At 37.0% G+C, this 27,541-nt stretch overlaps 2 protein-coding genes and 1 non-coding gene across 3 annotated transcripts; 1 reads left to right on the top strand and 2 right to left on the bottom strand.

Annotated features, from left to right (window-relative positions):
- The first annotated feature begins 1,542 nt into the window (after positions 1–1,542).
- LOC121734231 (T-complex protein 1 subunit gamma) lies at positions 1,543–11,372 on the top strand. The gene is made up of 12 exons (XM_042124711.1): positions 1,543–1,668; positions 1,741–1,802; positions 1,896–2,072; positions 2,636–2,833; positions 4,318–4,442; positions 4,975–5,170; positions 5,884–6,038; positions 7,118–7,286; positions 7,955–8,047; positions 8,718–8,832; positions 9,522–9,697; positions 10,433–11,372. Exons 1-12 carry the CDS (start codon positions 1,638–1,640, stop codon positions 10,553–10,555), a joined length of 1,620 nt encoding a protein of 539 aa, XP_041980645.1. The 5' UTR covers positions 1,543–1,637; the 3' UTR covers positions 10,556–11,372.
- Positions 11,373–12,823: 1,451 nt separating this feature from the next.
- On the bottom strand, positions 12,824–12,942 carry LOC121734562. The gene has a single exon (XR_006036755.1). It is a non-coding gene; the product is annotated as a 5S ribosomal RNA (ribosomal RNA).
- A 4,498-nt stretch (positions 12,943–17,440) lies between these two features.
- LOC121734199 lies at positions 17,441–23,425 on the bottom strand. The gene is made up of 3 exons (XM_042124677.1): positions 23,396–23,425; positions 20,360–20,474; positions 17,441–18,531 (listed from the first exon to the last, which is right to left on the bottom strand). The coding sequence occupies exons 2-3, from the start codon at positions 20,447–20,449 to the stop codon at positions 17,530–17,532; spliced, it is 1,092 nt and encodes a 363-aa protein (XP_041980611.1). The 5' UTR covers positions 20,450–20,474; positions 23,396–23,425; the 3' UTR covers positions 17,441–17,529.
- Between the last annotated feature and the right edge of the window lie 4,116 nt (positions 23,426–27,541).

Here is a 27,541-nt window from a genome sequence, read left to right as displayed (position 1 = left end):
GATATTAGTGAGAAAGTAAGGATTGGGAAATGCGTAAGAGAGCCATGGTTTTGCATGAACGCGCCGGCACGACAGAACTAATACGACAGCCTTACAAAAAATCGCTTATTTAACAGAGTGAGCAAAATTATCGAAGTCCTATACGGGGATTTTTTTTTCTTATTGGTAATTGAAAGACCCTTAAGAAATAGAAACATCGCTGAAAGAATGACTCTGATAGCTTAAAAATTCACCAAGATATGACAATTCAAACATCTCATAAAATAGACCTGCCTGAAACGCTCCATACAAAGTGCTACGAAAGACTGACGTCACTCTTTCGTAGTTTGTACGCATCGGGAGAGAACTTTGTTCGATAGGTATATTAAATATAGCGTTTATAAAAGTGGTTTCGTAACAAAAGTTGCTTTTAATTGCATAAGTTATCGTTTGGTATACAAATATTAAGAAATTTAATTGAAAAAAAAATCGACTTGATTATCTAACTTTGAAGGCGCATGACAAAAAAAAATAAAAATGCTATCGAGCTGTAATTTTGGGAACACTTATTTTTCACCGTGATTTCTTTGACCTCATCATCATACCTATTAGTAACATATTAATATTTTAATGCGTTGACCGGGGGTGTGATAAATTATTAGTAAAAAGTCTATATTACACCTTTTATTGTATTCAACACATACAAAAATAATCACTCTTAAATCTTAATTAAGTACGGATTATTACTATTAACAAAATAAAAGAACTATGAACTAGTCGAGCCGGAAGCGCGCGGGAATCTGGCGGGTGCGTCTCGGACGCGTCGCCTGTTGGGGCTTGGGGCACGCTTGGGCTTTCCAAAATTCCCGGGATGTGCGAGTGAGAGGGCACGCCATATGTTGCCCTCGTTACAATATTGTGTAATGTAGGACCTTTAATTCAACAGAGTGAGCAAAATTATCGAAGTCCTATCCCGGGACTCTAAGGACCAAGTGGGTAACCCCATGGGAGTTACAAGTAACATAATAATAATGTGTAATGTGTTCATGAATCATGTAGGACCTTGTTTTGTAATAGGTGGCATCAATCGCCTGCCATTAGCCGATATGTTTGCTTTTTTTCTAAGTCCATTTCAAAAAGGAGTCTTGTATAAATTTGAATATCTAATATTTAAGTTTAATATCTTTACCTATATGGGGCTCCGCTTGCAGAGGACGCTTCGATTCCTGAAATATTCATGATCGAGGAGCAGCCATCTCGTGGCAAATGTTGGACAAATACCGTCTGTAAATATTGTGGTTTGAATCTTGACTCTTGATAGACTGCTGACAAAGTATCCAAGTGCCACAAGATCGTGATCGACGTGAAAGAAAAATTAAAATATAATACGTCTTAAATCTAAGGAAAAGAAATTAAATAACTTGTAGAATAACTTTTACAAAATTTATATTTTCCCGCCATTTTATTGGATTTTGGTGATGGTTAAATAATCTGTATTGACACATAAAAAAATAATAATGTCGAGTTGATATCTGTCAAACCGCAAACGTCAAAATTAAAAAAAAAAATTGAGACCACGCGATTTGTGGTTTTCTAAAATCTCTTTCTTTGATTGTGACTAATTTTACTGAATAGAATTTAATTTTATATCTCTAAAAATGTACGGACAACAGCCTATTATAGTTTTGAGTGAGTAAATAGTGTTTCAGATTTGTTTCCCTTGTATTTCATGAAACTAACGTTTGTAAAATGTTCATACAGGTCAAAACACAAAACGTGAGTCCGGCCGGAAAGTTCAGTTGGAAAATATTAATGCTGGAAAGGTAGAATCATGTCTGTTTTATGTAGAATATGAACATTTTCACAATTAATTACATGATATTACATCAAAAGTTTGTGTGTTTTGTTTATTTTAGACGATAGCGGACGTTATAAGAACATGCCTCGGACCTCAGGCAATGTTGAAAATGTTAATGGACCCCATGGGCGGTATTGTAATGACTAACGACGGTAATGCTATCCTTCGAGAAATCACCGTGCAACATCCCGCTGCCAAAACCATGATCGAAATTGCGAGAACACAGGATGAAGAGGTTATAAATTTTGTTACTATTTTATACAAAAAGTGTAGATGGTCAGGTGATATAATGTCCATAAGGCCCCGCGTTCCACTTGACGTTAAAAACGATCAAAACGCTCAAAATAGGAGGCATTTCAAACGCTTTGATCGTTTTTTACCGTCAAGTGAAACGCGGGAAAGGTGTACAGTTATAGAAAAATTACATACAAATACAATATTATGTTCTTGTTTGTTAAGCAACTTATTTGCATAATATCATCAGACAGGACCAACACATTGTACTGTATTGTCTTAATAGTTATTACTCTGGATATTATTTTTTCTGTTTCTGACTGTTAAATAATCTTAAGAGTGGTTGAGACCTGACCACTTTTGGCTATTTTATTTATAATATTTTGAAAAAAAAACCTTATTTACATAATTAGTAATTAGTCTTAGTCATTGTGTAAGTTTATCATATCATTGTAAATATCATCAGAATTTGGAATGATACACAAAGTTTCACATGATGTTTCATTCCACACATGATTTTCACCATAGACAACACAATAAAATGTTTTAAAATGAATATTACAGGTTGGTGACGGCACAACGTCAGTCATTGTTCTGGCGGGAGAAATCCTGGCCGTCGCTGAGCCTTTCCTCGCACAAAACATCCATCCCACTGTCATAATCAGAGAGTACCGTCAGGCGTTAGAAGATGCAGTGCAGCTGTTGCAGGAGAAGATATCAGTACCTGTTGATTTGAATGACAGAGAAAAGTTGAAGGAAGTTGTAAGTTTGTTTGCTTTTTACATAAAAGTAGGGTTATTCATAAGACTTAATATGTACCCTACCGTACTTAGTAGTGATGTAACGGATATTCGCATTAGCGAATATCCACGTATTTTTCAATATTCGCATTCGCATTCACAAAAATTATGCGAATATTTAGCGAATGTTTTAATAATCAAAAAGGAAATTATTATATGCATGCATTTGAAATAATATAATGATACAATAGATAACACTTAGATATTTTTATTAAATCATACTTCTACATTGTAAATTAAAGCCTCATTAGTCATTTATGAAAAAAGAACTTCAGAGATCTCTAAAGAACTTCAGAAATCTAACATTAATCAGCCTTGTTACAACTATGTAAGGTTTGCATACATTTAGTAGTATATTATTACTTTACTATCATTCTCAAATCTAAACAATTACTTACTTGAAACATAAAACATAAAACTAACCTCAAAACAAAACAAAACTTTTAGAATGAACTTTCTGTGACTAAATTCATTCAATTATAGTCTGTCAAGAAAGTGAAGAAATTAAAAAGTGGCAACATCTTAGTGTCTTTCCCTTTCAAATCAATCTAAGAAAAATGGGATGACACTACTATGTTGCCACTTTTTAATTTCTTCACTTTCTTGACAGACTATAAGCAATATCGGCATGGGCGTACCCAGGTTCTGGGCCAGGGGGGGGCAAATTACCCAGGTTCTGGGCCAGGGGGGGGAGGCAAATTACGCAGATTCTGGGCCAGGGGGGGGGGCAAATCAGATTTTTTATAAGCTAGGTGTTTATAAAGAATAAAAAATTAATAATTTTTAGTTGTATTGCAAACAAATGGCAATCGTTATTTTTATAGATGAAAGTACTAGATAATATACTTAGTAGGGACGTCAACATGATCCAGGGGGGGGGCAGCTGCCTCCCCCTGCCCCCCCCCCCCCTGCCCCCCCTCGGTACGCCCACGAATAGCGCGCTTTTTTTGAAATTTTAAAATATTCGCATTCGCATTCGCGAATGTCGAAGATAAATATTGGCAATCACATTCGCGAATCTGAAAAATCCAACATTTGTTACATCACTACTACTTAGTAGGGTTATCAGGGCGAGCAAAGCGAGTATATCCCATCAGCTGAGCACTTTTGTGGTAAACATTATGGAGAAACTGTGACACCCATTGATTTGTGCTTTAACGTAGTAATTTTTATTTATATGTAGTATTATATGTAGTTCTTATCAGTCAGTCAAGGTTGTCAGTCGACACACGAACACGCTCGAGATAAAAATTATACTAGTTTTACTTTCAGCTAGTTCATAGTATAAGTCCCATTTTGCCCAATCTGAATTAAAGTAAGTTTTAAATGTATTACTTTTAATGTAGTACTTCTTCCTAATTTCAAAATTAAAAAATCATTATTTAATATGAAAGTTCAATTCATTATTTAATATGACAAACAAAATGTTGTGTTGCCATGTTACAGATCCGCTCCTGCATTGGCACCAAGTACATTGGCAGATGGGCCGACCTGGCTGTGGACATTGCCCTGGACGCTGTCAACACTGTGACCATCAATGACAATGGCAGAATTGAAGTTGATATTAAAAAGTAATTACTTTTATTACTTTGAAGCCATAAAATGCCATTAAATTTTTTTTCTTTCCAAGCGTTAATACAATTACAAAGTATGTAAAAGGCAGTGCCGAATTTTTTTTTATGAGAGTAGGCCATTTTTTTTTAATGAAATAAGGGGCAAACGAGCAGACGGGTCACCTGATAGAAAGCAACTTCCGTCGCCCATGGACACTCGCAGCATCAGAAGAGCTGCAGGTGCGTTGCCAGCCTTTTGGAGAGAATAGGGTAATAGGGGAGGGTAGGGATGGGAAGGGAATATGGGAGGGAAGGAAAGGGAATAGGGTAAGGGATTGGGCCTCCGGTAAACTCACTCACTCGGCGAAACACAGCGCTTGGCTGTTTCACGCCGGTTTTCTGTGAGAACGTGGTATTTCTTCGGTCGAGCCGGCCCATTCGTGCCGAAGCATGGCTCTCCCACGTATAAAGTAAGCGTATGTCACATTCTTTATGCTTCTATATAGAAGAAGAATCTTAAGTTCTGAAGTTACCAACTTATAATTTCCAGCTACGCAAAAGTAGAGAAGATTCCTGGTGGCACAATCGAAGAGTCGAAAGTGCTGAATGGTGTGATGATCAACAAGGACGTAACCCATCCCAAGATGAGGAGATACATCGAGAACCCCAGGATCGTCCTGCTCGACTGTCCCCTTGAATACAAGAAAGGCGAGAGTCAGACCAACATTGAAATTGTCGGGGAACAGGTAAAATATAGTTTGTGTTTAGCAAGTAACCAGGGTGTAACAAAACAAAGTGATAATACTTTAGGTTGTGTACGTGTTCCTTATAGAGAGTTCACTGTGAAAGTAGCAGTGCTGAAAGACCAAAATTTTTTTTTACTTTTGTATGGGCAAGCGTCACGAGTTTCCCCATACAAAAGTGAGAGAAAAAATTTGGTCTTTCAGTGCTGCTACTTTCACAGTGAACTCTCTACAAGAAACACGTACATACCCTAAAGTAGTATCACTTAGTTTTGTTACGCCCTGTATAGTTTTTATTTTAGAATGAAGCTGATGGACGTAGGAAGTCTGTCCTTTAAGTTATGGCTGATGTAACGAAAAGACAGTATAAAACTAACAATAAAGACAAATCTAGTATAGTCACTGTAATAATTTTTGAAGGGTCATTGATAAAGTCCGCATGCGGCCCGCGGGCTGCAGGTTGAGTATAGCTGATCTAGATAAACTAGAGTACTACTACAAACTAATTTTTAAAAAAATTAAAAAAAAAAGTGTTTTACAGAAACAGGCCTTGTACCATGATACTGTTTTGAGACTCAAACAATCGGACGAGAATGCTGCGTCCTACTCTAACAAATGTGAAATGACGTTGTTAGAGCAGGACGCGGTATTCTCGTCCGTAGTAGGCCTACAGAATACATTCTAGTGCATGTAAGCAATCTTTATTTCAATTCCAGGACTTCACTAAACTTCTGCAATTAGAGGAGGAGCATGTGCAGCGTCAGTGCGAAGACATCATCGCGCTTAAGCCAGACATCGTGTTCACAGAGAAGGGCGTGTCCGACCTCGCACAGCACTACCTCGTGAAGGCCGGCATTACGGCTATCAGAAGGTGAATATTCTATAACAGGAATTATTATATTATGTATAAGGGTGAATGTTAACTAATAAAGTTAGCGGAATAGATTTTTTTAAAAATTAAATAAGGGGGCAAACGAGCAAACGGGTCACCTGAGATGGTAAGCAACTACCGTCGCCCATGGACACTCGCAACATCAGAAGAGCTGCAGGTGCGTTGCCGGCCAGATGCAGAATAGATGAACAAAGGCCTGAGCAAGCGAGATGTCACTATCAGTAACACTGCATGGTAAAAAGAGACGTGTGATACATGACAGCAGAACCAATTTTTTATCCGTTTGACGTCCAGTCGGCACTTATCGGCACGTTGACAATTTAATCTCTTAGAAAGATGCTTTTGTAAGTGTATACATAAACAATTTTTTACACACAGACGTAAATCAATTTCGGTTTTGTTTGACAGCTCGACATTGTTACTCTATTCCGCTAGGGTTATTATCTTTGAGACACAATCATTGTCACTATTGTAATACAAAATATTTGTAAGTAAATGCATCTTCATTATATTTGTATGTAGTCTGTCTTAACACTGTTAAGTCTCAAGGGAGGGCCATTCGACTAAGATTATAGTCGATTTTGCACTTTGCAAAATAACAAGATTTATGTTGTCATCGGCTGCAACACTGCTGCTACTATTATAGGTCTCATTTCATTGTATTTGACTTTCAATATGCAACAATAAAACACTCAGAAACGGTACATATTGTTAGTATTGGTTTAGAGCTAAGAAATCCTCAAATACAGATCAAATTAAAATAAAATTGTAGGAGATAGAGTGTGTGCTTATTTACTCTCACCAACAATTTTAATAACATGCTAGAATTTTTGATAAGAAGAAAAGAATAGTACAAATTGACGCCAGTCTCACATGGACACAGGTGCGTACCTGTGTCCACTTTTACATTTACTGTACTCAGAGACCAATATTAATTATTTAACTGCAATTAAATGATGATTTTATGTCATCATCACCAGTTTAATCATCATTGAATGTGTCTGAGTGTGGCCGTTAGTTTTCTCATAGAGAATTTAAATTAAACAACACAATTACAGACTCCGCAAGACCGACAACAACCGCCTGGCTCGCGCGTGCGGCGCCACCATCGTCAACCGTACTGAGGAGCTGAAGGAGTCGGACGTGGGCACCCAGGCCGGGAAATTCGAGATCAAGAAGATCGGAGACGAGTACTTCACCTTTGTGACCGAGTGCAAGAACCCTAAGGTATGAATGAAATATTTTAATTTAGTACTATTGGACTTTGGGCCTGCTGCCAATATTCAGTACATCTAAAAATGATTTTTTAGATGTACTGAATATTGGCAGCAGGCCCAAAGTCCAATAGTACTAAACTCCACTCGGGCTAACTTGTCGCTAGCGGTCTTCTTCTTCTTTTAAAAATGGCCGCCTCGGTGAGTTGCCAATGTCAGAGTCGCTAGCGGTCGTTGACTCCCTGTCAAAAACTTGTCATTTTCCATATAAAACCACGATTGACAAACAAGTTTTTGACAGGGAGTCAATGACCGCTAGCGACAAGTTAGCCAGAGTGGAGTATAGTCTTCATTGTCCTTAATGTCAAATTAAATTTTCTTTCATTGTTGTAATATGCAAATAAAAAATTCAAGTAAGTATTTATACAAGACTAGATGACGTCTGCAACTCCGTTGTGTTTATCCTTGAAACCATCAAATGAACCTGTCAAAATGAACAACTTTTTCTATGAGAACAATGCTGGGAACTCTGGGATTTTTTTGAGTTCCCAGCATTGTTCTCATAGAAAAAGTTGTTCTCAGGCTCATTTGATGGTTCAAGGGTAACGGTGTTTACACTAACAAACTGAATAATGTTTAACTTATATTTTTGATTTTTAATATAGATTTGTGTAATTTCAGGCGTGTACAATTCTCTTGCGTGGCGCCTCCAAGGACGTGCTCAATGAAATCGAAAGAAATCTCCAGGACGCCCTCCATGTTGCTAAGAATTTGGTAAGTACTTCATTTCTAATGTATGATTTATCATTTAAGTCGAAATGGTAAAAGATACAAATGTTTGAGATTCAGTCTTGGCGAATTAACGGCTGTTTTACTAATTTGAATGATGTTGTTTATTGTAATAATAAAAATGTAAGTTTTCTGCCTTAATGTCTATATTCAGGCAGTCCCCAAAATATTAGTGCTCATACAATGGCCGCATCGTCATTTATAGAAATTATGATAGAAAAGCTACAATTGCCGAGTAATATTAAGGTGACACCGCGTTAAAGTAAAAAACCGTGTTGGATATGTTTTAGATTGCTTGTTTTCTATGAGAGGCCTAGCCGGCCTAAAAAACAAGAAATGGATCAATTTTATAGAGGTCTTTTTGATTGATTATTCTGTGTTATAAAAGTTGACCAATCGTGTTATGCTATGGGTAATTCAAAGACAAAGACATGATGAATACTGACAATGAACTTTAATTTCTTAGCTTTAGTCTAATTGCTGAGAAAAATCGATATTGCTACAGCCAAATTATCAAGGCGTCGACTTAACAAAGTGGTCGCGCAGTAGCTGTAAATAAACTTTATTTTTTCGCCTTGTAGGCGTAGCAGTGCAGCCTACTGACATGGCTATCTTGTAAATAGCAATAAATAAACTTTAATTTAATACTTTCTAGGTGCTGAACCCGCGTCTGGTGGCGGGCGGCGGCGCGGCGGAGATGGCGCTGTCCCTGGCGTTAGCTGCGAAGGCGCCGCACCACACGCCCTACCGTGCCGTCACGCAGGCGCTAGGTTAGTATTCACTAAGGCAGTGTTTCTCAATCTGTGGTCCGCGGACCCCTGGGGGTCCATAATTATATCCATGGTGTCATCTCTGGACCATACATAGTCACCACATGGGAAACCACACACACACACAAAAACAATACTGCGGTAAGGCTAAACTATGACAAATGTTACCGCAGTATACTTTAAGATGTTTTTAGGAAAAACTTCCCCATCATTGGCAGTCATCTTATTAATTGCACCTGAGATTTTAAAATTTTGAATTAATTACATTTAAGTAATTAATGTTCCACTTTGAGTGCGGCAGTTACAGTGTTAAAGTAATAATTGGGTACTTTACCATGTTGACTTATTGTTCGCTGATTGTCAGTTAAACATTTTGCGATCTAGATAAAATTTTTGTTTCAACCCTCAAAAAAATTAAATGTTGAGTTATGAATGCAGTCTTGTTCTAAATAATCTAAATAACACTCATAACTCAATACGTAGTTTTTTGTAGGTTTGTACTCAAATACTTAACAGCGTCCAGATATCTTAGCAATCAGCACATATATTTTGGTGTCGTTGCTGGTTGTGACTGTGCTCTCAGCGCCTTACTCAAATCTAAGTTACTCTTATTACGCTACAGATCAAATTGGGAACAAAATGACACATTTCATTATCACTCCATTTAATAACATGACACTTTATTACAGAGATAATCCCCCGCACGCTGGCACAGAACTGCGGCGCGAACACTATCCGCGCGCTAACCGCGTTGCGCGCCAAGCACGCCGCCGGCCACAGCGGCGCGGGCATCGACGGCGAGACGGGCGAAATCGTGGACATGCCCTCCAAGGGCATATGGGAGCCGCTAGCTGTTAAACTGCAGGTATGTGTAAAATGTGACAGTTGCCCCCGTAGAGATCAAATGTAGTAAAGTTTTAAACATTGATATTAGAACGGTTCTTATTACAATCGTCATCGAGGCAAAGATTTCAAAAGTGTAATATATCCTTCCTTCCAGTACCAGGCGTATATCCTTCCTTCATAATATTGCCCCCCGTTACTCATAAGCTGGCGACGCCCTTATATCATATATGTATATTGTATACTAATATTGTGAAGGTGTTTGTTTGTTCTCGTCGTGTCGTTGTCTCTGTTTGCTGAACATGGAAAGTCCCGAGAAAATTCTGCAAAACAGTTGTTGTATTATTATTTTACTTTGAAACATGCAAAGATTGCAATCAAAGCTGTCACTACAATGTGGAGATGACCACAAAATGACTACCAATTTCCATGACATAAATAATAATAACTGAAGTCGTCTACTTTACGGCGAGTTGTGATGAAACTAGAACTCAGCACACTCACTCGATGCTAGCTTAACGTTCACAAGATATATCAATGCGCTACATTTTAAAATAATAAATTAAATTAAACTTGAAACCCAAGGGAATTCAATGTTAAATAATTACGATAAAAGGAAAACATTTGTAGCACATAGCGTTTCTTTTTCATTTAGAATAAATTGAATGTACTAACAATAAATGTATGAAAACATCTCTGTTATAATATTTATCCTATTGTTTATAATAGTATGCTAACGTATGCGTATATTTTTCAGGTATACAAAACAGCGATTGAAACCGCAATCTTGCTGCTCAGAATAGACGACATCGTGTCGGGATCCAAGAAGAAGGCCGGCAACGACCCGCCCGCGCCCGCTGAAATGGCCGCCATGGAGTAACAAGATGGCGGATGCTAACAAAATGGTGGACGCTATAAAAATGGCGGAAGCTACTTCTATTTTTAATACCCTCTATATTAACCAACACACTTAGCATGATCATATAAATGTTTGCTTTCTATGGTAGAATAAACTGTGACTGATTGGCAAGGGAAATGTATGAGAAAGCCCCTAAAAATTGTCACTGTTTCTCGTTTTTGCCATTTCTACTGTGGTCATGTTAAGCCTGCAGTTAAAATGCATTTATAAGCATACGTTAGACCAAGATATACCTGTTTTGTTAGCAAGAGATTGACTTTATACACTTGTATTGGTCAAGCCAGAAATGCAATGTCGGACAGGAGTAATATAATATTTATATTCCGCTATACTGCCGAAGGTTAATATAGTTTTAAAGGCCTTACAATTAATGCTTAGTTGTACGTTAGTTATAATTTGAGTTACACGTTTATAAACTCAGATTTGAGTCTATTAAAATATATTTATTATACATTTCGCTAATACATTCAATCCATTTTAATAACATTAAAGATAAAAGATAACACTTCTTTCATAAAAGTAAGGTAAAAAGGTGGATTAAAAGGAACAATAACTTAAGTACATTTGTAATATTTGATAAAGATTTTAAATAATTTGTATTGCAACTTAGGAACACTAAAGTTTTGGAAAAACTTGTAACTTTTTGTTAAACTTCAAATTGTCACATTTTTCGCCTTTATTCTAAGCTTATTTCTGATACGTTCTGGTAACACTAGCATTTATTTCTAAATATTATATTAATTATAGTATTATTTGTGATTAAATGCGCTTAAAACTATATTGTTTAATCATTTGATTCCTTACCTTTTTGTTAGACATCAGTGTTGGTGTTCATGACATAGAATATTGTTGTTTTTCGCCGGGTTTCCTTGAGACCGGTCAAGCATTCATGCTAGGATCCTAGCATGAATGGTCTATTCATGCTAGGATTCTTGCACATTAAAGGAACTATAATGGTTTCGCTCCAAGGGCGTACCTAGGGTTTCAGCTAGGGGCGGGGCAGCTTAAAAATACCTGTTTCGAGAAGATGGTCGGTCTGATATTGAAACAAAAAATCTAAATATTTGACTTTTATTAATTAGTTTGATTATGAGTAAATGACACAAAACATTTTGCGCAGAGCTGTTATAGGCACGGAGCTTCGTGTATTAGCTCCGTGGTTATAGGTAACACGTTTTTAATTCCCACTTGCCAGGAAAACTGACGTTTATTAATTTATCTTCTAAGGGGGAAGGGCCCCTAGCTGCCCCTACCTGGGTACGCCCATGTAATAATGCTTGCCACTGGAACGTCAAGCAGAATGTAACATTTATTATTAAACGAAACTAGTAACTCGGCTCACAGAACTATTATAATAATTTCAGAACATTCGGGGGTTAACTTCTGGGACAATGAGGGTCGAGTATAAATATTAATTGGCCGGACCGGCGCGGCATCATATCTAGTTTAATGAATAACTAATGCCCGTCTCCCGGACAAGAAATTATCAATTTCCCGGCATGTCCCGGGAAGGACGGCCGGGACAACGGGACAGACGACCCTCGAATGTTTGTTTAAACTTCAAACTGTTTAGGGTTGGCGATACAGTGACATTGTTATTTATATTTTTTCTTATTAGTATTTAAAGAGTGGGGCTCGTATAAATAATATCGTTATTTAATTAATAATATTATTATTATTATGGTTTAAAAAATAACAGCACTCCGCAATGGTGACAAAAATAATGCGAAAGTGTCGCCCAAAATCGCTGAATCGATTTCGATGGAATATGAAGATACTTCGTGTCCCGAAAAAGGATATATTATCATAATATTATAGGATGCATTTTATTCCGGAAAATTGACGGTTCTGGCGCCATACATGAATTTTGGCGCAACGGAGTCGCGGGCGTTATCTAATACCTAGTTTATTTTAGTTAATAATTATGATATTTTTTAACTATTAGCTCGTAATTGCATCGTGACAGCCCTACGTAACAAGTTAATAACCACCCCTAGCTCATATCTCCACATAAAAGCAATTCGCTAAATTGTTATAACCGTGTCAATACCGTACTTACTTAGTTTTGATGGCGAATGTAATGTACCTTCATTTTAATCAAGCCCAAAATTTCCCAAGTATTATGAATTGTTGAAAGTAAAGAATTTTATCAGTATTTTCTTCAACAAATCCTATAGAATATTATTAGTAGATGGTAGTGATTCTACAAAAAAGTTTTAGCATCAAAAAAGCCAACATCACGCGGTATTCCCAGGCGGTCACCCATCCAAGTACTAACCGCGCCCGACGTTGCTTAACTTCGGTGATCGGACGAGAACCGGTGTATTCAACGTGGTATGGACGTTGGCGGTTCACTGAGCGCAAACGACTCTACAGCTGATGTCGATGTTATACATAGAGCAACATAAAATATACCAACTAAAAGCCAATATCACGCGGTCACACAAGCAATATATTTAACCTATATTGCTATACTGTGACAACGTGGTACCAGTGGTACGGAGTACGAACATTGACGAACACAAAAACGCTGCTGGCAGACTGCTGATAATATTGTCGCTGCTTAGCTAAGTAGCTAGTCAACACGAAAATAGTAATAGATATGTATTAAGAATTAACTATTATCATTTATCATTAGTACGGTATCGTTATGAGTTATGACATGGGCCTGTTACACCACTTCCTGATAAGTGCTGGATAGGCTATCCACCACTTAACTTGACAGATAGAGTATGGAGAATCTGTCAAAAAAGATTTTCCATACTTCATCTGTCAAGTTAAGTGGTGGATAGCCTATCCGGCACTTATCAGGAAGTGACGAAACAGGCCCTAAATTTACTTTAGCCTGTCGTCTAAATTTTGCCTAAATCCAATTAAGTACTGTCGACGATGTAATATTGTCAGGTTACTAACGACGTCGCCCTAAGACAGTAGTCCCGTTTGAACTCGCCGCCCGGAGCCCTAGGGCGCCGCATCTGTCGCCCTTACCCTTTCGCGGAGGGATATTGAATCTTGTTATGTCGTTATGATATTAGGTATCATTATCAGTATCTATTTATTGTGATATAATTTTGCAGTAGAGTAAGAGGATGTTTGATGAAAACTGGAATGTTTTCACATGCAACAGTTTTAATATTATGACACTTGTTGAAAAGAGTTAGCTAGTACTAGTACTTGTACTATTGTATATTCTGTGGTACTAGTACCTAGTAGGTCTGATGGTTATCTTTAATTCGAATATATACCCGACTCCCGAGAAGCCTGCGGGGCTAAAATTGTCACATTTAGCAATTCCTCTCAATCGATTCAGCAAATGAATTGTCAAAACTGTCAAAATGACAAAATATGTCAAATCAGTACAAAAATACAGAAATGAATTGCAAGCAGAGTTGCGTTTTACGATTTTAGAAAAATGAATCCATATTATGATTCATATCATGATTCTTCATAGCGACCATTTTAGCCCCGCTGAATGCTACACCAAGTTTGATAAATTTTGTATTTTTTATATCGCCAAAGTGTATCATGCGACATGCTGCATGCACAATACACGAATTTCGATTTCCGACACAACAAAATCGCAACAGCTATTCGGAAATAAATTCGTTTGTTTTTATTCCATTTTCAAATAATATAGACCACAACATTAAACACAGAAACCTCCACAAATCACAGCATCAAGTTTAATAGGGTCGAAACTAATACGTGTTTACATGACAGTGACGGCAGGGAGTAGTGGACAAACAGACGGACAGCCGTAGGCGAGGTCTGATGAACTGAATTATTTATGTACGGATCCCGATGTATTGACGGTCGTAAGTGATAACGGTCAAAAAAAGAATGATAAAAGTAAATTGTAAAAATATATTATACTATAGTAATTAAGGACTTAGGGCTGGTTTACACGTATTAAGCAACGTATTAAGTTGATAAGTAAGTAGTTACCTAAATTTTAACTTAATTTTAAGTTATTTATTGCAAGTAAACACAAAATTTAGTAGCAAGTAGCAACTTAAATTTAGTTAAGTACTAAACAAGGAAATTAGAAATTTGACTATTTTCTATTATGTTGGCAGGCGGGGCTTGTCACTTGACACATTTCAGGCAGGCACTTCAAATTATGTTAAAATTTAGTTACTTACTACTTATCTATACCTGTAAACCAGCCATTAATTAAAATAATTAATGACAAAATAAAGTATTACATCAAGCTCTTCCCCTCCTATACCTCTAATTCATATGTAAGTATTCATATGTGTCACATTTCATGAAAATATTTGGTTTAGAAAAGCAGAAGTCAGAGCATTATCCGATTTAGTTGAATAGGGTGAAAAATCTTCGAACCGATATTTATTAGCTAGAGACTAGAGTTCAGGCATAGAATTAATTTTCTTTTTAAACTTTAATTGATTTTCAGCATTTAATAGAACACGTCGGCGCCGGTGCCCCCACCCCTAACCGCCGTTTAATCGCCCGTAATTTATCTGAGCCCATTAATTCCGCTCCAGCAGTTAAAAACGAAAAAAACACCAAATCTATCCCCCGATTACAAGCTGTCATGTCGTAGGATTTTTTCTAAGCCCTCAAATGTAATTAGTTATGTCGGTTTTGTAAGGAGCCCTATTCTGGAGTTTAAAGTTGAGTGTTGCTTCGTTTAGCATTATGGCAGTGAAGATGGAGATTGGAGAAGGCTTGTATCCTAGGCTTTATCTACTTATTAATAATGTAAGAATGTATTGTTTTTATTTATTTACGAACTTTTGCCCGCGGCTTTGCTCGCGTTAAGAAGTATTATTATATACAAACTTTAATCCCCTATTTTAACCCCTTGGAGGTAGAATTGATCAAAATCCTTTTTTAGCGGATGACGTAGCATATCATCTACCTGCATGCCAAATTTCAGCCCGATCGGTCCAGTGGTTTGGGCTGTGCGTTGATAGATCACCATGTCAGTCAGTCACCACTCACCTTTGAGTTTTATATATTATATAGATTTTTAATATATTATTAAATCTATATTTGATACATTTATTTATTGTCTTTTTCCTATTTACTATGTAGAGCTAGAATGAGCTATTGGATCATTTGGTCATTTTTTAGATTGCTTATAGCGTCTAAAATTAATGAGATTATACAATAGGGCCTTAGGCTCTAAAGTCAAGAGTCTAGACTCTAGATACAAAAGGCTTGTTGTTGTAAAACTTGTAATTAAGGCACAACACAACCAATGGAGAACAAAGAAAATTTTTAAGTGCATAATATTTTGCTCTCGAAAGATATCAAAATATCTTTCAAAGTTTTAGTGTTGTGCAAGTAATTGTTTGACTAACACATGCATCAATGATATTCTATTTATACAGATATGTTACGTCCATACTATTTTGCGGCTTAAATCTCTTCCGAACAATTTTCAAATTCAAAATTGCAGACATTGACAAATTTGACAGATAAGTGAAACAAAAGATACGAAAAACCATTTACATAAAAGAGACAGTTCTATTTTTAAACGTCGAATCGTATCGCTATCTCTTTCTTCGCCTAAGCTATGACGAAAATTCGGTTTTTTTCCAGATTGTTCGAAAAAATAATTGAAAATGTAAATAATCGAGGTATTTATTGCAATTAAGACATGTGGTAAGAGATTCCATGTGTTTTGTTTACTTTCGAGTTATAATTGGTACATTTTCGAAACACGCACGACGTCATTTTCAATTTATTTAGGTAAGACAAGGCGCGGCACGTTCGTGACTGCGCTCGATGCAGACTAAGCAACAGACGGCCCAATTGGGCCGTATTTGAATCTTCACAACGCGCGCGGTAGTAACATATCTGCTTTGAGTTTTTCATCATTGACATGCATAATATTAAAAATTCGGCCTTATTCCATCCATCCAGTTTTACAAAGAACAATCTTTGTAAAACTCTATCTTTTTTTTTCGGTGTACCGTGTAAGCAAACATGTAAATTTTTATCTCTCAATGAATACAATTTTCCCTCTTCAGAATCACCATAATAAGACTGCGGCGAACATCCATTTAGTTAAACGGCGTAATCGGCCGCACCTCGAGATGTTGCCGGCCGCAAAATTTATTGCTTAATTACCTCAAGAAAACGCGTCGCCCGACAGATGTTTTTTATTCCCGCCAAAAACAAAACCGTTTAAGAATGACATTAATTAATTCTTAATGAAATTCATCTTCGCCCCCGTTTTAATTTAAACGGCCGATTTATTGCTGTGCAACTCGCCCCGGGAATTACGACACGACATCTTGCTACATTTATTAGCGACAAATTATACAAAGTAATTCACAGCTGATATTCTGTGTTATTGAATAAATTTAGATTGTAGTTCACATTAAAATAGGTTTTCATTGAAATGGATAAAACTCAGAAGTTTACTGGGCACAGCTCGTTCTAAAGAAACTATACAGTGTATCAAAACTATGTGATTAAATTTTATATTTAGGGTGTGTATTGTCCCTTATTATTCGAATGTTATAGATTTGACTGTAAAAGTTGCAGCGCTGAAAGATTTACTTTATTTAATTATTGTATGGGAAAATTCATAAACTTAAATTGTATTTGTAGAGCTATCAATTCTGTTTGTTATAATATTTTTGTATAATTTAATAAACAGGTTCTTAATTATTATAATATTATTTTGGGATATAGAAAGAAAATCATCGACTAAGTAAGTACACATTACATTTTTACTTAAAAGTTAAATAATAATTTTATTTTTAAATAATAGATAAATTAATAAAGTAACGTATGAATTTCATGTAAGATGTTTCATACGTCTTATACTTAAGTACATCAGAATATTATACAGTTTTTTTTTTAACTTCACACATCCATTTATGTACCTAGTAAAATCGAATATTAGTTTTGTAAGTTGGCCAAATCCAAAACAGTACTTTTCCAATCAATGTTTTTTAGTATTTCCTCTGGTACGGATCTTCTACTGTCCCGCGGAATAACGGTCCATCGAATCTCAAGTAACTATCATCAGATCTCATCCCATTATTGAAACCTTTATTGACCTGGTTCAGGAAGAAATTGTCGCTAGAATCATGATACTGGTGACTGTTGATATTATTCCTGTTAGCATTATCATCGGCTCGGAGTTTCTCCTCCTTTTTAGGCAGAACTGGAGTGGGGGTGACTTTGTCGTCTACCTTCTTGTCCTTGGCTACGGTACCCGCTGGGGCGAGATCCCGGTAGCCGAATCTTCTCTCCTCCTTTCGAAGAGGAGCGTAGGGGTACCGATTCCGGAACCGATAATCGTATCGTCCGGCGCGCGCGTAGTAGTCGTCGTCGCGTCGGTAGGGGTCGTATCGGTACCGCATCGGTGCGATATCGGGCGGGGGTCGCACGACATCCGGGAGGTGTGCATAGTAAATAATCCGTTTGGGCTTCCGCGGCGCGTCGTATTCATCATAGCGGTCCAGCCTGTATCGTCTGTCGTATAAATCGTACGGTTCCCGGCGGTATAAATCGTCGGGGACGTAGTATCGATCATCGTAGTAGCGGTGCTCTTCCGGGTAGTAGAGCGCCTGGCGCGGGAACACGGGCTTGTCGCGGACGACCGTACGTAAATCATCCGGGGTCGTGTCGGATCGCGATTCTGACGTTTCGAGCGGCTTATTCTGGGTGACGAAGTTGACGCGGGGCATTCTGGAGTTGATTAAATCTGTTTTGGGCGGTTGGAGGTCGTTGGATAGCTCATCTCGGTCGGGGAAGGGCAGTTTTATCCAGTTCTCGTTGGATGCGCGTGCGCCTCGGCCTGTGGGTTTGTCAGTGATGACTTCCGTGGTGTGGTAGCTGTTGGTGGTGGTGGTGTGTCCCGGCAGCCAGGGCTGGTTGTCGGCGCGGATGTTGTAGTACTTCTCCTCCTCTATGACGTCACGACGGCCTCGCGTAGAGTCGTCGTTTTGCTGGAAAATAAAAGATTATATTATGTACAAAATATTAACTTTTTGTATTTCAATCTTTTTAACCCCCAAAAAAGAGGGGTGTTATAAGTTTGACGTGTCTGTCTGTCTGTTTGTCTGTGTGCGATCCAAACGGATGGACCGATTTTGATCTAGTTTCTTTTGTTTGAAAGCTGACATGATCGAGAGTGTTCTTAGCCATAATTCATCATCATCAGCCTGCTCAGTGCAACAATCAGGGTTTATCTGGTTCATGAAAGGCCGTTAGCAACTTGTATTCGTTTGATGGGTTTTATATTTCATTCTAGTTCGTGACATTTTGTCATGTCAATAAACAATACGTATATACATATTAATGGAAAGTTGACCTGGTGCTGCAGCATCACCTGGTAATCAATAGTATATTCAACTCCTTGCCAACATGAAGCAGAGGTGTCGTGTTTGGGCTCATTTTAATTGCGACAATCAGTAAGAAGTAGATAGACAGTAACTATTTACATGCTGCTGCTGCAGCATCACCTGGATTCTATAGGAACCGAGCTTTGTATGAGCCCAAAGTGGAGATTTCATGTTTGGGTTCATATTAACGGCCTCATCGAAATGGACATTGATAGATGGTAACCATGAGAATAATATGATTCTGTTGATAGGAATTATTCTGCACTATATAACCAACACAAGTTTAAAAAGTATGAAATAAAATAAAATTAAGAAATTAATAAAAAAAACCGCCAAACAACTTTAAAAAGTAATGAAATAATATTTACTGCCTTTAAGTTCAAATAATTCCTAACTTGTGTAAAGTAATATTTTAGTCCATAATTGTTGTCAAGGTGTGTCGGTGGACCGCCAAGTAAACTCCAACCTACAACCGCCAAGTCGCTGATTAACTCCATTCGGTTCACTGTGAACTGATCCTACCGCTAATGTGGATGTTTGATTTGAGATTTCACATTAAACATTATAGTATTTAATAAGGATCAGTTCACAGTGAACCGAATGGAGTTAATCAGCGACTTGGCGGTTGTAGGTTGGAGTTTACTTGGCGGTCCACCGACACACCGTGACGACAATTATGGACTAAAATATTACTTTACACAAGTTAGGAATTATTTGAACTTAAAGGCAGTAAATATTATTTCATTACTTTTTAAAGTTGTTTGGCGGGGGTTTTATTAAATTTCTTAATTTAATTAAAGTTTGGCACTGACCGATACTTAGTACCTAATGCGGTAAAAATTCAATAAAATACAAAAACCAACCTTATTGGCATACCTGTCGTATTTTGGTGTACACCTATGAAACATACGCCAATCGAAAGAGAAGATGCTTACAAACAACAGATACTCTTTGAAAAAATGTCGTAAATAATATACTTTCTGAGTTATTTCAGTTTGAAAATGTAAAATACATAACATTTTAGATACATTTAAGATACAACCTGAAATATTTCAAAAAGTATAACTTTTACGACATTTTGTCAAAGAGTATTTGTTGTTTGTAATTATTTTCTCTATCGATTGGCGTATCAGTTATGTTTCATATAGGTGTTAACCAAAATACGACATTTAAAATACTTGAAACTTATTAGGTATGCCGCTCCATACAAAAAAGGTTCGAACTCTTTTGAAAAGTTGTAAGGGTCAAAATTTCTATCTTCTGTTTCTAATTTTTTTTTACACTCGGAAAAAAACAATATATGCTGGTTATTTGCCGAGCACTGGCATAATATTATGCTAGTTTTTTCCCGAGCGGTAGATTTTTTTTATTATAAATGAATTTAAATATTAGAATAGTTAAGTATATTAATAGAATTACAGAAAATACGTACCTCTACCTCTAGCTCTTCATTCTTCTGTTCTTCTTGTGCCAACACCGCCCCAAGCAGCAAGGCGCTCACAATGATCTTCAACCACATCATGTTGTTATCCGCTTAATTTCACCTTCTGTAAAAAAAGTGAACAATTTTATTTTTGTAAAATGTACAACAAGACTACTGAAGTCAACCTAGTGACTAAAGTCCTTTAGAATTGACGAAAAATAAGAATTTTAACAAAGGTGCCAACGGCGCAAATGCAAAAAACGATTTATTGGGTAGGTATCTATTTACAAATTACACGTCTTTTTTAATAAAAATAAAGTATACGCGCTTAGTATTTAAAACTAAGCGCGTATTTTTTATAATGAAAAAAGACGTGTAAGTATTTAATTTGTAAATTGATTACCAATTTAGTTTAGACTTTAGGCACTATGGCGAAAAGTAAAGTAGATAACACACAAACTGACAAAATAAAGTTTTTGGCTGGTATTCGAATAAAAACAACTAAAAATCAAATAATGTGCGTTAAAATATTTATCTGGAATTAATCTTTTTATAGGACGGTAATGGCGGACGGAAGTGATGCTGATGACATACCGGAAGTCGCGAGCCCACTCACCGTGAATTTGGTCGTCATCATAATTATTGTAAAATATACCACCATCATACATTATATCATTTCAACAGATATAATCGAGGCCAAAGAAATCAAATATATGATTTGGGCATCAAAAATTAATTTAATGATCTGACGCCAAAAGTCCTTGGGATTATGGCGATTTAATCAGGACAGATTTTATTTGCTAAGTTCTTAAATTTACTGTTTCTGTAAATCAGGATCTGCAGTGCTAGCCTTCCATGAAAAATTTATTCCGTTTGATCTCAGAAAACCCGAGTGTCGAGCTAATTAACTGATTTGGGACTCCATTGCGAGTCCCAAATCAGTTAATTAGCTCAGAATAGGAAAATAATATAGAAGTAGGAAGTATATTTTGTAATCCTCAATTCCCCTCGGTCTTTTCTGTCCGTCCCGAATTACGATGTATGAAATTATCCCGGGAGCGGAGTTGAGACGCATAAAAAATTGTAAAATTTATAAAAATACGAGCTTTTGCCCGCGGCTTCGCTCGCGTTAAGAAGTATTATTATATACAAATTTTCATCCCCTATCTGAACCCCTCGGGGTTGGAATTTATCAAAATCCTTTCTTAGCGGATGCCTACGTTATAACATCTACCTGCATGCCAAATTTCAGCCCGATCCGTCCAGTGGTTTGGGCTGTGCGTTGATAGATCACTATGTCAATCACCTTTGAGTTTTATATATACAGGTATCTAAGATATCTGAATATTATTTATTAATTTATGCTATGAATTGATAAATTTATCGTTATGGACAGTGGATTCCTCTAATTCCTGGGTGCTTGCGATATGGCCAATCCTTGGGAAACTCGTGAAAGAGTAGGAAAAACTCGGAAAACCCAAAATAACCGTACCTCGTTCTGCTCTATATAATATATTGACAATGTCCCATTGAGGTGGAACTACCGCTAACTGTGACAATGAGCATTGTGAGTTGGCCGAGTTGAAAGGGTGAAGTTAAGCAACGCGGACGATCGAAAAACCGGATGGGTGACCGTCTAGTAGTTGTCTAGTCTTCGACTAAGTATTCGAGTGAAAGGGGGGGGGGGGGGTTCCTTTTAGTTGAAGAAAATACCATTAATGCCAAGGCATGAAATTTCCACGCTTAAATAACTATACGAACATCGAAATCAATTAGATATGAAAATATTATTGTTAGCAAAATCACATGGTAGTAGTGACTAGAGTTTAGAGTAAACTAGATTTCTATTACTAATTATTTTTCTCTGCACTTTAAAAATTTTAGGTTGGGTTGCACCAACTAACTTTAACTATAACTACAGTGCAAAATGTCAAATCTTTGGTTAAAGTTAAATATGGCGTCCAAGGACGCCATATTTAACCTCCGCTCATACGTATATCTGAAAATTTACTATGTTTTACAGTGTCATATTTTTTCTGTCGATTTTTACGGATAATTCAATTTTTTATACCCTCAATCCCGTTATCTGCAATTCTGTAGCTTCAATAAAAAAAAAATAACGCAACAGACATATGTGAATTTCTCCGGTTAAAGTTAACGTTAAAGTTAATGCTAAAGGACGCCATATGTACTATAACCATAACTTTAACTTTAACCACGCCTCTGGTGCAACCCAACCTTAGAAATTTGAGTCAATTCAATGATACACAATATATTACTAATGACAGGACCTGAATTATTATTAACAACGACAGAAGAATCGCTGTTACAGCAGAAACATATAGGGCCACTTAAAATTAATTATAACACCTCTTGTTTTAGGTGTTATTAAGAAGGCCCTTTGTGCTTCCAATGGTATCATGGTCTCACGTATGCTATCAAAATTGGTGGTTCTATCAAATGTTAGTGCGTTTTCAGAGTCATGTGGAGTTGCTCGCGCTTTAAGCCAGCTTTTAAGAGCTTTATAATTTACTAGCTATTTGACCGAGCTTTGCTCGGTATTCGTTAAAACACGAATTAAATTTTCTAAAAATGATTCCTAGCTAGATCGATTTATCGCCCCCGAAACCCCCTATGTACTAAATTTTATGAAAATCGTTGGAGCCGATTCCGAGATTCCAATTATATATATATATATATATATATATATATATATATATATATATATATATATAATTGGAATCTCGGAAAATATATATATATATATATATATATATATATATATATATATATATATACAAGAATTGCTCGTTTAAAGATATAAGATATGAATATTGTGACATATGAAATCTATATCATTATCATATGATATAGATTTCGATAATGGATATCCATTATCGAAAATGCCGATAGGATAGAATCTTAACTCCAAAACCATGAACAATTGCGGATAAACCTCTACTATCAACATGTGCAAGTATAGATTGTGAATAAAACATCTACCACTACTAACATGTGCAATGTGCATTATAACAGTTCTCTTACACATAATCCGTGGTGTCACGTCGATATCCGTCGCTGGAGTGTGGGTGGCGCGGGTTACGACCTGTCAGCTGTCACGCATCACGGAGTTACTGGTGTGGACAGGACGTGGGTCCATTGTCTACTGTAGTGATGGACGGCACGGCCAAATAGTTTTTTTCTTTTTTTTATGAAATAAAGGGGCGGGTCACATGATGGAACTTCCGTTCGAAAAAAAATTCCGTCGCCCATGGACACTCGCAGCTAAAATATCATCTCTAAAATATCATCTAAAATATCATGCCAACACCTAGTTCATCTTCTATCCAGTTCAGGCCCTTTCAAACTTTTTCAAAATTCAATTTTTTGCCGCCCCTATAATTACTGACCTTTGAAATTCAATACGTTAGTTTAGTGCACACTCATATCCCACCAAAAACATTTTTTGAAAATTTTTGCTGAGACGACCACACAAGGTTTCACCCTGTGCTGTAGCGAAACGGCGAAGCCATACATATTAATACTGATATTATATAGAATTTGTTTAAGTTAGGTCAGTAGAGTTAGGCCGTGTAGATTCAGAAGCTTGGCTCTACATGAGATCTCATATCTTTTTCACCGTAACCTTATGTGGTCTTTGGTGGGATTTTTTATTTCTGTAAGATAAAAAATGGAGCTAAATTTGCCGCCCCTCTAACCTAAAAGACGTCGTAGGTGAATTTGGAAAACAAAACACTTTTCATTCAACATTATTTATTATTTCATAAATTTAATTATTACCCTTTTTAAAAGTAAACAGATAACCCAGAAAATTAAATGTATTTTTACATTAAATATTAAAAACTTAATTATAAAATCCGGTGATCCAAAGTAGCTTATCTTGTGTGAACCCTGCTTATCCTAGTTCCAATTTTTTCTTCATCTAGCAATAACACTCGGTGTTATTGGTCACCGACGACTTAGTTTTATAAATAAACACATAATTTGCCACAATTATATGAAAACTACATATAAAATTATAAGAGAGGCGCGCGGAGTCTTTTCGGCGCCGGCGCCGAGGCCAAAACAATTGAGGTCCTTGCTGCAAAGGGGGTGCGGAGAGTAAGTGTAAGCTATTTATTTTGTAGATAAATAAATTATGAAAATCTACTGAGAGAATGATACAGATTCAACGAGAAATGTCGATAATATAAACGAAAGTAAGGGGAGTCGATTCGACGCCACGCGACCGCTTGAAGGTTTAATAAAGGTTTACTATTTATGACGTATAAAAAAACTACTCGTTCGAAATCTCGTTCAAACCAATTTTCGTTGATAGTTTTTATAGTAATGTACATCATATATTTTTTTAGAATTATCGTGCCCCTACTTTAGAAGTTAGAGGGGGGGGGGGGGCACACATTTTACCATTATATACATTTGGAAGAGTCTCTCGCAACGTTCACGTTCGCGGACTACATATACTTACCAAGTTTCAATAGTACAGCTCTTATAGTTTCAGAGAAAAGTGGCTGTGACATACGGACGGACAGACAGACATGATGAATCTATAAGGGTTCCGTTTATTGCCATTTGGCTACGGAACCCTAAAAAGGTGGGAGTAGGAGATATCCACTCTATGTCACACATTTATTATAGTCATTGCGATCATTGAGTTTTTCGGCAAATAAATTAACAAACCAAAAACTTCAAGTAAATGATAGAACTGCTTATGCAAAGAAAAAAACTCACCACTACAAAGGGAATCGAAATCGAAAAATCAACGTTTAGAAGTCAGCTTAGCTAAGATTTCCTTTTAGGCAGTTTTAAATCAGTACACAGTTTGTAAATTAATTGTATCAGACAATGGACACAGTAGTAACGGTGTGGTATGAAAGTATTGTGACAATATGGGGACAGTTATCGGTAGATCACTGGTCAGTGCCCATCCGACCTATACATATGCTAATTTCATAGCGTGGGTACCACTCACCAGACCAAACGTAGAGGATGAGTAAAGAAAATGCTTATTATGATAAATCAATTAATCTTTAAACTATTAATCACAACAACAGTAAGTACACAGCTCTATTTAGATTATCACACGGCTGTGATGTAGACGAAAATCTTTCTAGACGAAAAGCTGCCTTTCGTGACAGCGCATATTTTCTTGTCTTTAACTAGATTCTTCATTAGGAGCTGGAGAGCTTTGGCTAAAATTCAGCTTCAGCAGTTGCTACGGCATTGGAGAAATCAGCGTAAAACATAAAGGTCCAACGCCTTTATAAGTCATGATGTTAAATCGAATTGACGACCTCCGTGGCTCAATGGTTAGAGTGTGTGGCAACTCAAGCCGGGGGTCGCGGGTTCGAATCCCGCCGACGGAACAAAAAAGTTTTTCAATGTTCCTGGGTCATGGATGTGTATTAAATAGGTGTATGATATAACTACTTCCATCTCTACGCAGACGACTTGCAAATATACCGTCATTCTCACATCCTCGACATCGTCTCTGCAGTCAATGACATCAACTCAGATCTTGAGCGAATAGCTATCTGGGCAAAGTCTTTTGGTCTGTTGGTTAATCCCAGCAAATCGCAAGCCATGATCATAGGCAGCAGATACATGTCTCAACGTTTAAACAATGTCCCGAGCGTAATTTATGATGGCACCGTTATCGATTACACAGACTCGGCCAAAAACCATGGCGTAATTCTTGACCGTAACCTCTCATGGAACCCGCAAGTGACCGAAGTGAGCAAGAAAGTCCACTATTCACTACACACACTGAGGCGCCTCCAAAACTTCCTACCTATACATACCAAAATTTTCCTTGTCCAGACACTCATCTTTTCCATCCTAGACTACGCCGATTCCTGCTACCTAGATGCCACTGAGGAGCAGTTAACTAGACTCGAACGTCTACAGAATCTGTGTATACGTTTCGTGTTTGGCTTGAGAAAGTTCGACCATATCTCGGCCTACCGTACAAAACTTAAATGGTTACCTATCCGTCACCGTCGTAACTCCCACACCCTCTGTCTACTTTACAACATCTTGCACAATCCTCTCTCTCCTTCACACCTCCTCGACAGATTCAACTTCTCTCGAGATCCCGATCTCCCTTGTAGGTCCAAAGTCCGGTCTAACCTTTCCCTCCCCTCCCATCGTTCCAACTTCTACTCCTACTCGTTTACTGTTCATGCTGTCAGATTGTGGAACTCGCTCCCTCACACCATCCGTGACAGTCCCATCATTGCTGTTTTTAAAAGACGCTTGAAAGAGCACTACCTCGAATCTCCATTCATTTGAATACCATTATTATATATACATATAGTATTTATTTATTATAGTTATATTACTATTTATTATATTTTATTGTATGTTGTAGCTAGCATTGGTATATTTATAATTTATTTATTTTGTCATTCATATCTTATTATCGTATTTGTTCATTATTATTATTATTACTATTATTTTATAAGTTTTATTATAAGAAGTACATGTTGACATAATATTACATTCATTATTGTGCACGTCCTATCTGATATCCTTATCCAATCTCTCTCCGTAGGGCTGCTGGAAGAGATTTCTATTAGAAATAAGCAGATCCTTTGTGTCGTCTTACTGTGTAAATCATTGTTTTGTTAATATTTCTTGTGCACAATAAATCATTAAATAAAATTAAAAAATAAATAAAAATCTTAAATATATGTATAGTATAAAAGTATTAAATAAATTTCCGTTGTCTGGTACCTGTAACACAAGTCCTTCAGGTACTTAGCACGGGGCTCGACTGACGTGGTGTGAAACGTCAATAGATATTATTAAATCCCGAAAGGTAATGATTTGATTTAATAGGTTTTGAACAAGATACATTTCTGCCTATCCTCCTTTCAGGTACTATTCCTCTGTACTTTGGCTTTTGCGGCATATGGGATATCATGATTGTCATCATGTTTATGAAGTCAAAAGCGTGTAAAATAGAATTCGATTATAGACAACTCGCGTTACTTTCTGTAAAACTTTGGAACGAACTGTCACCAGAAGTATTTCCGGACCTATACGACCTGCAAACCTTCAAGAAGAGAGCGTATTCCCTCTTAAAAGGCCGGCAACGCACCTGCAGCTTTTCTGATGTTACGAGTGTCCTTAGGCGACGGTAGTTGCTTTCCATCAGGTGGCCCGTGT

The sequence above is a fragment of the Aricia agestis genome, chromosome 15, assembly GCF_905147365.1.
Source record: "Aricia agestis chromosome 15, ilAriAges1.1, whole genome shotgun sequence".
In the NCBI taxonomy this organism is placed as follows: domain Eukaryota; kingdom Metazoa; phylum Arthropoda; class Insecta; order Lepidoptera; family Lycaenidae; genus Aricia; species Aricia agestis.
Note: the sequence above shows the minus strand (reverse complement) of the source record. Positions and strands in the feature narration are given on the sequence as shown.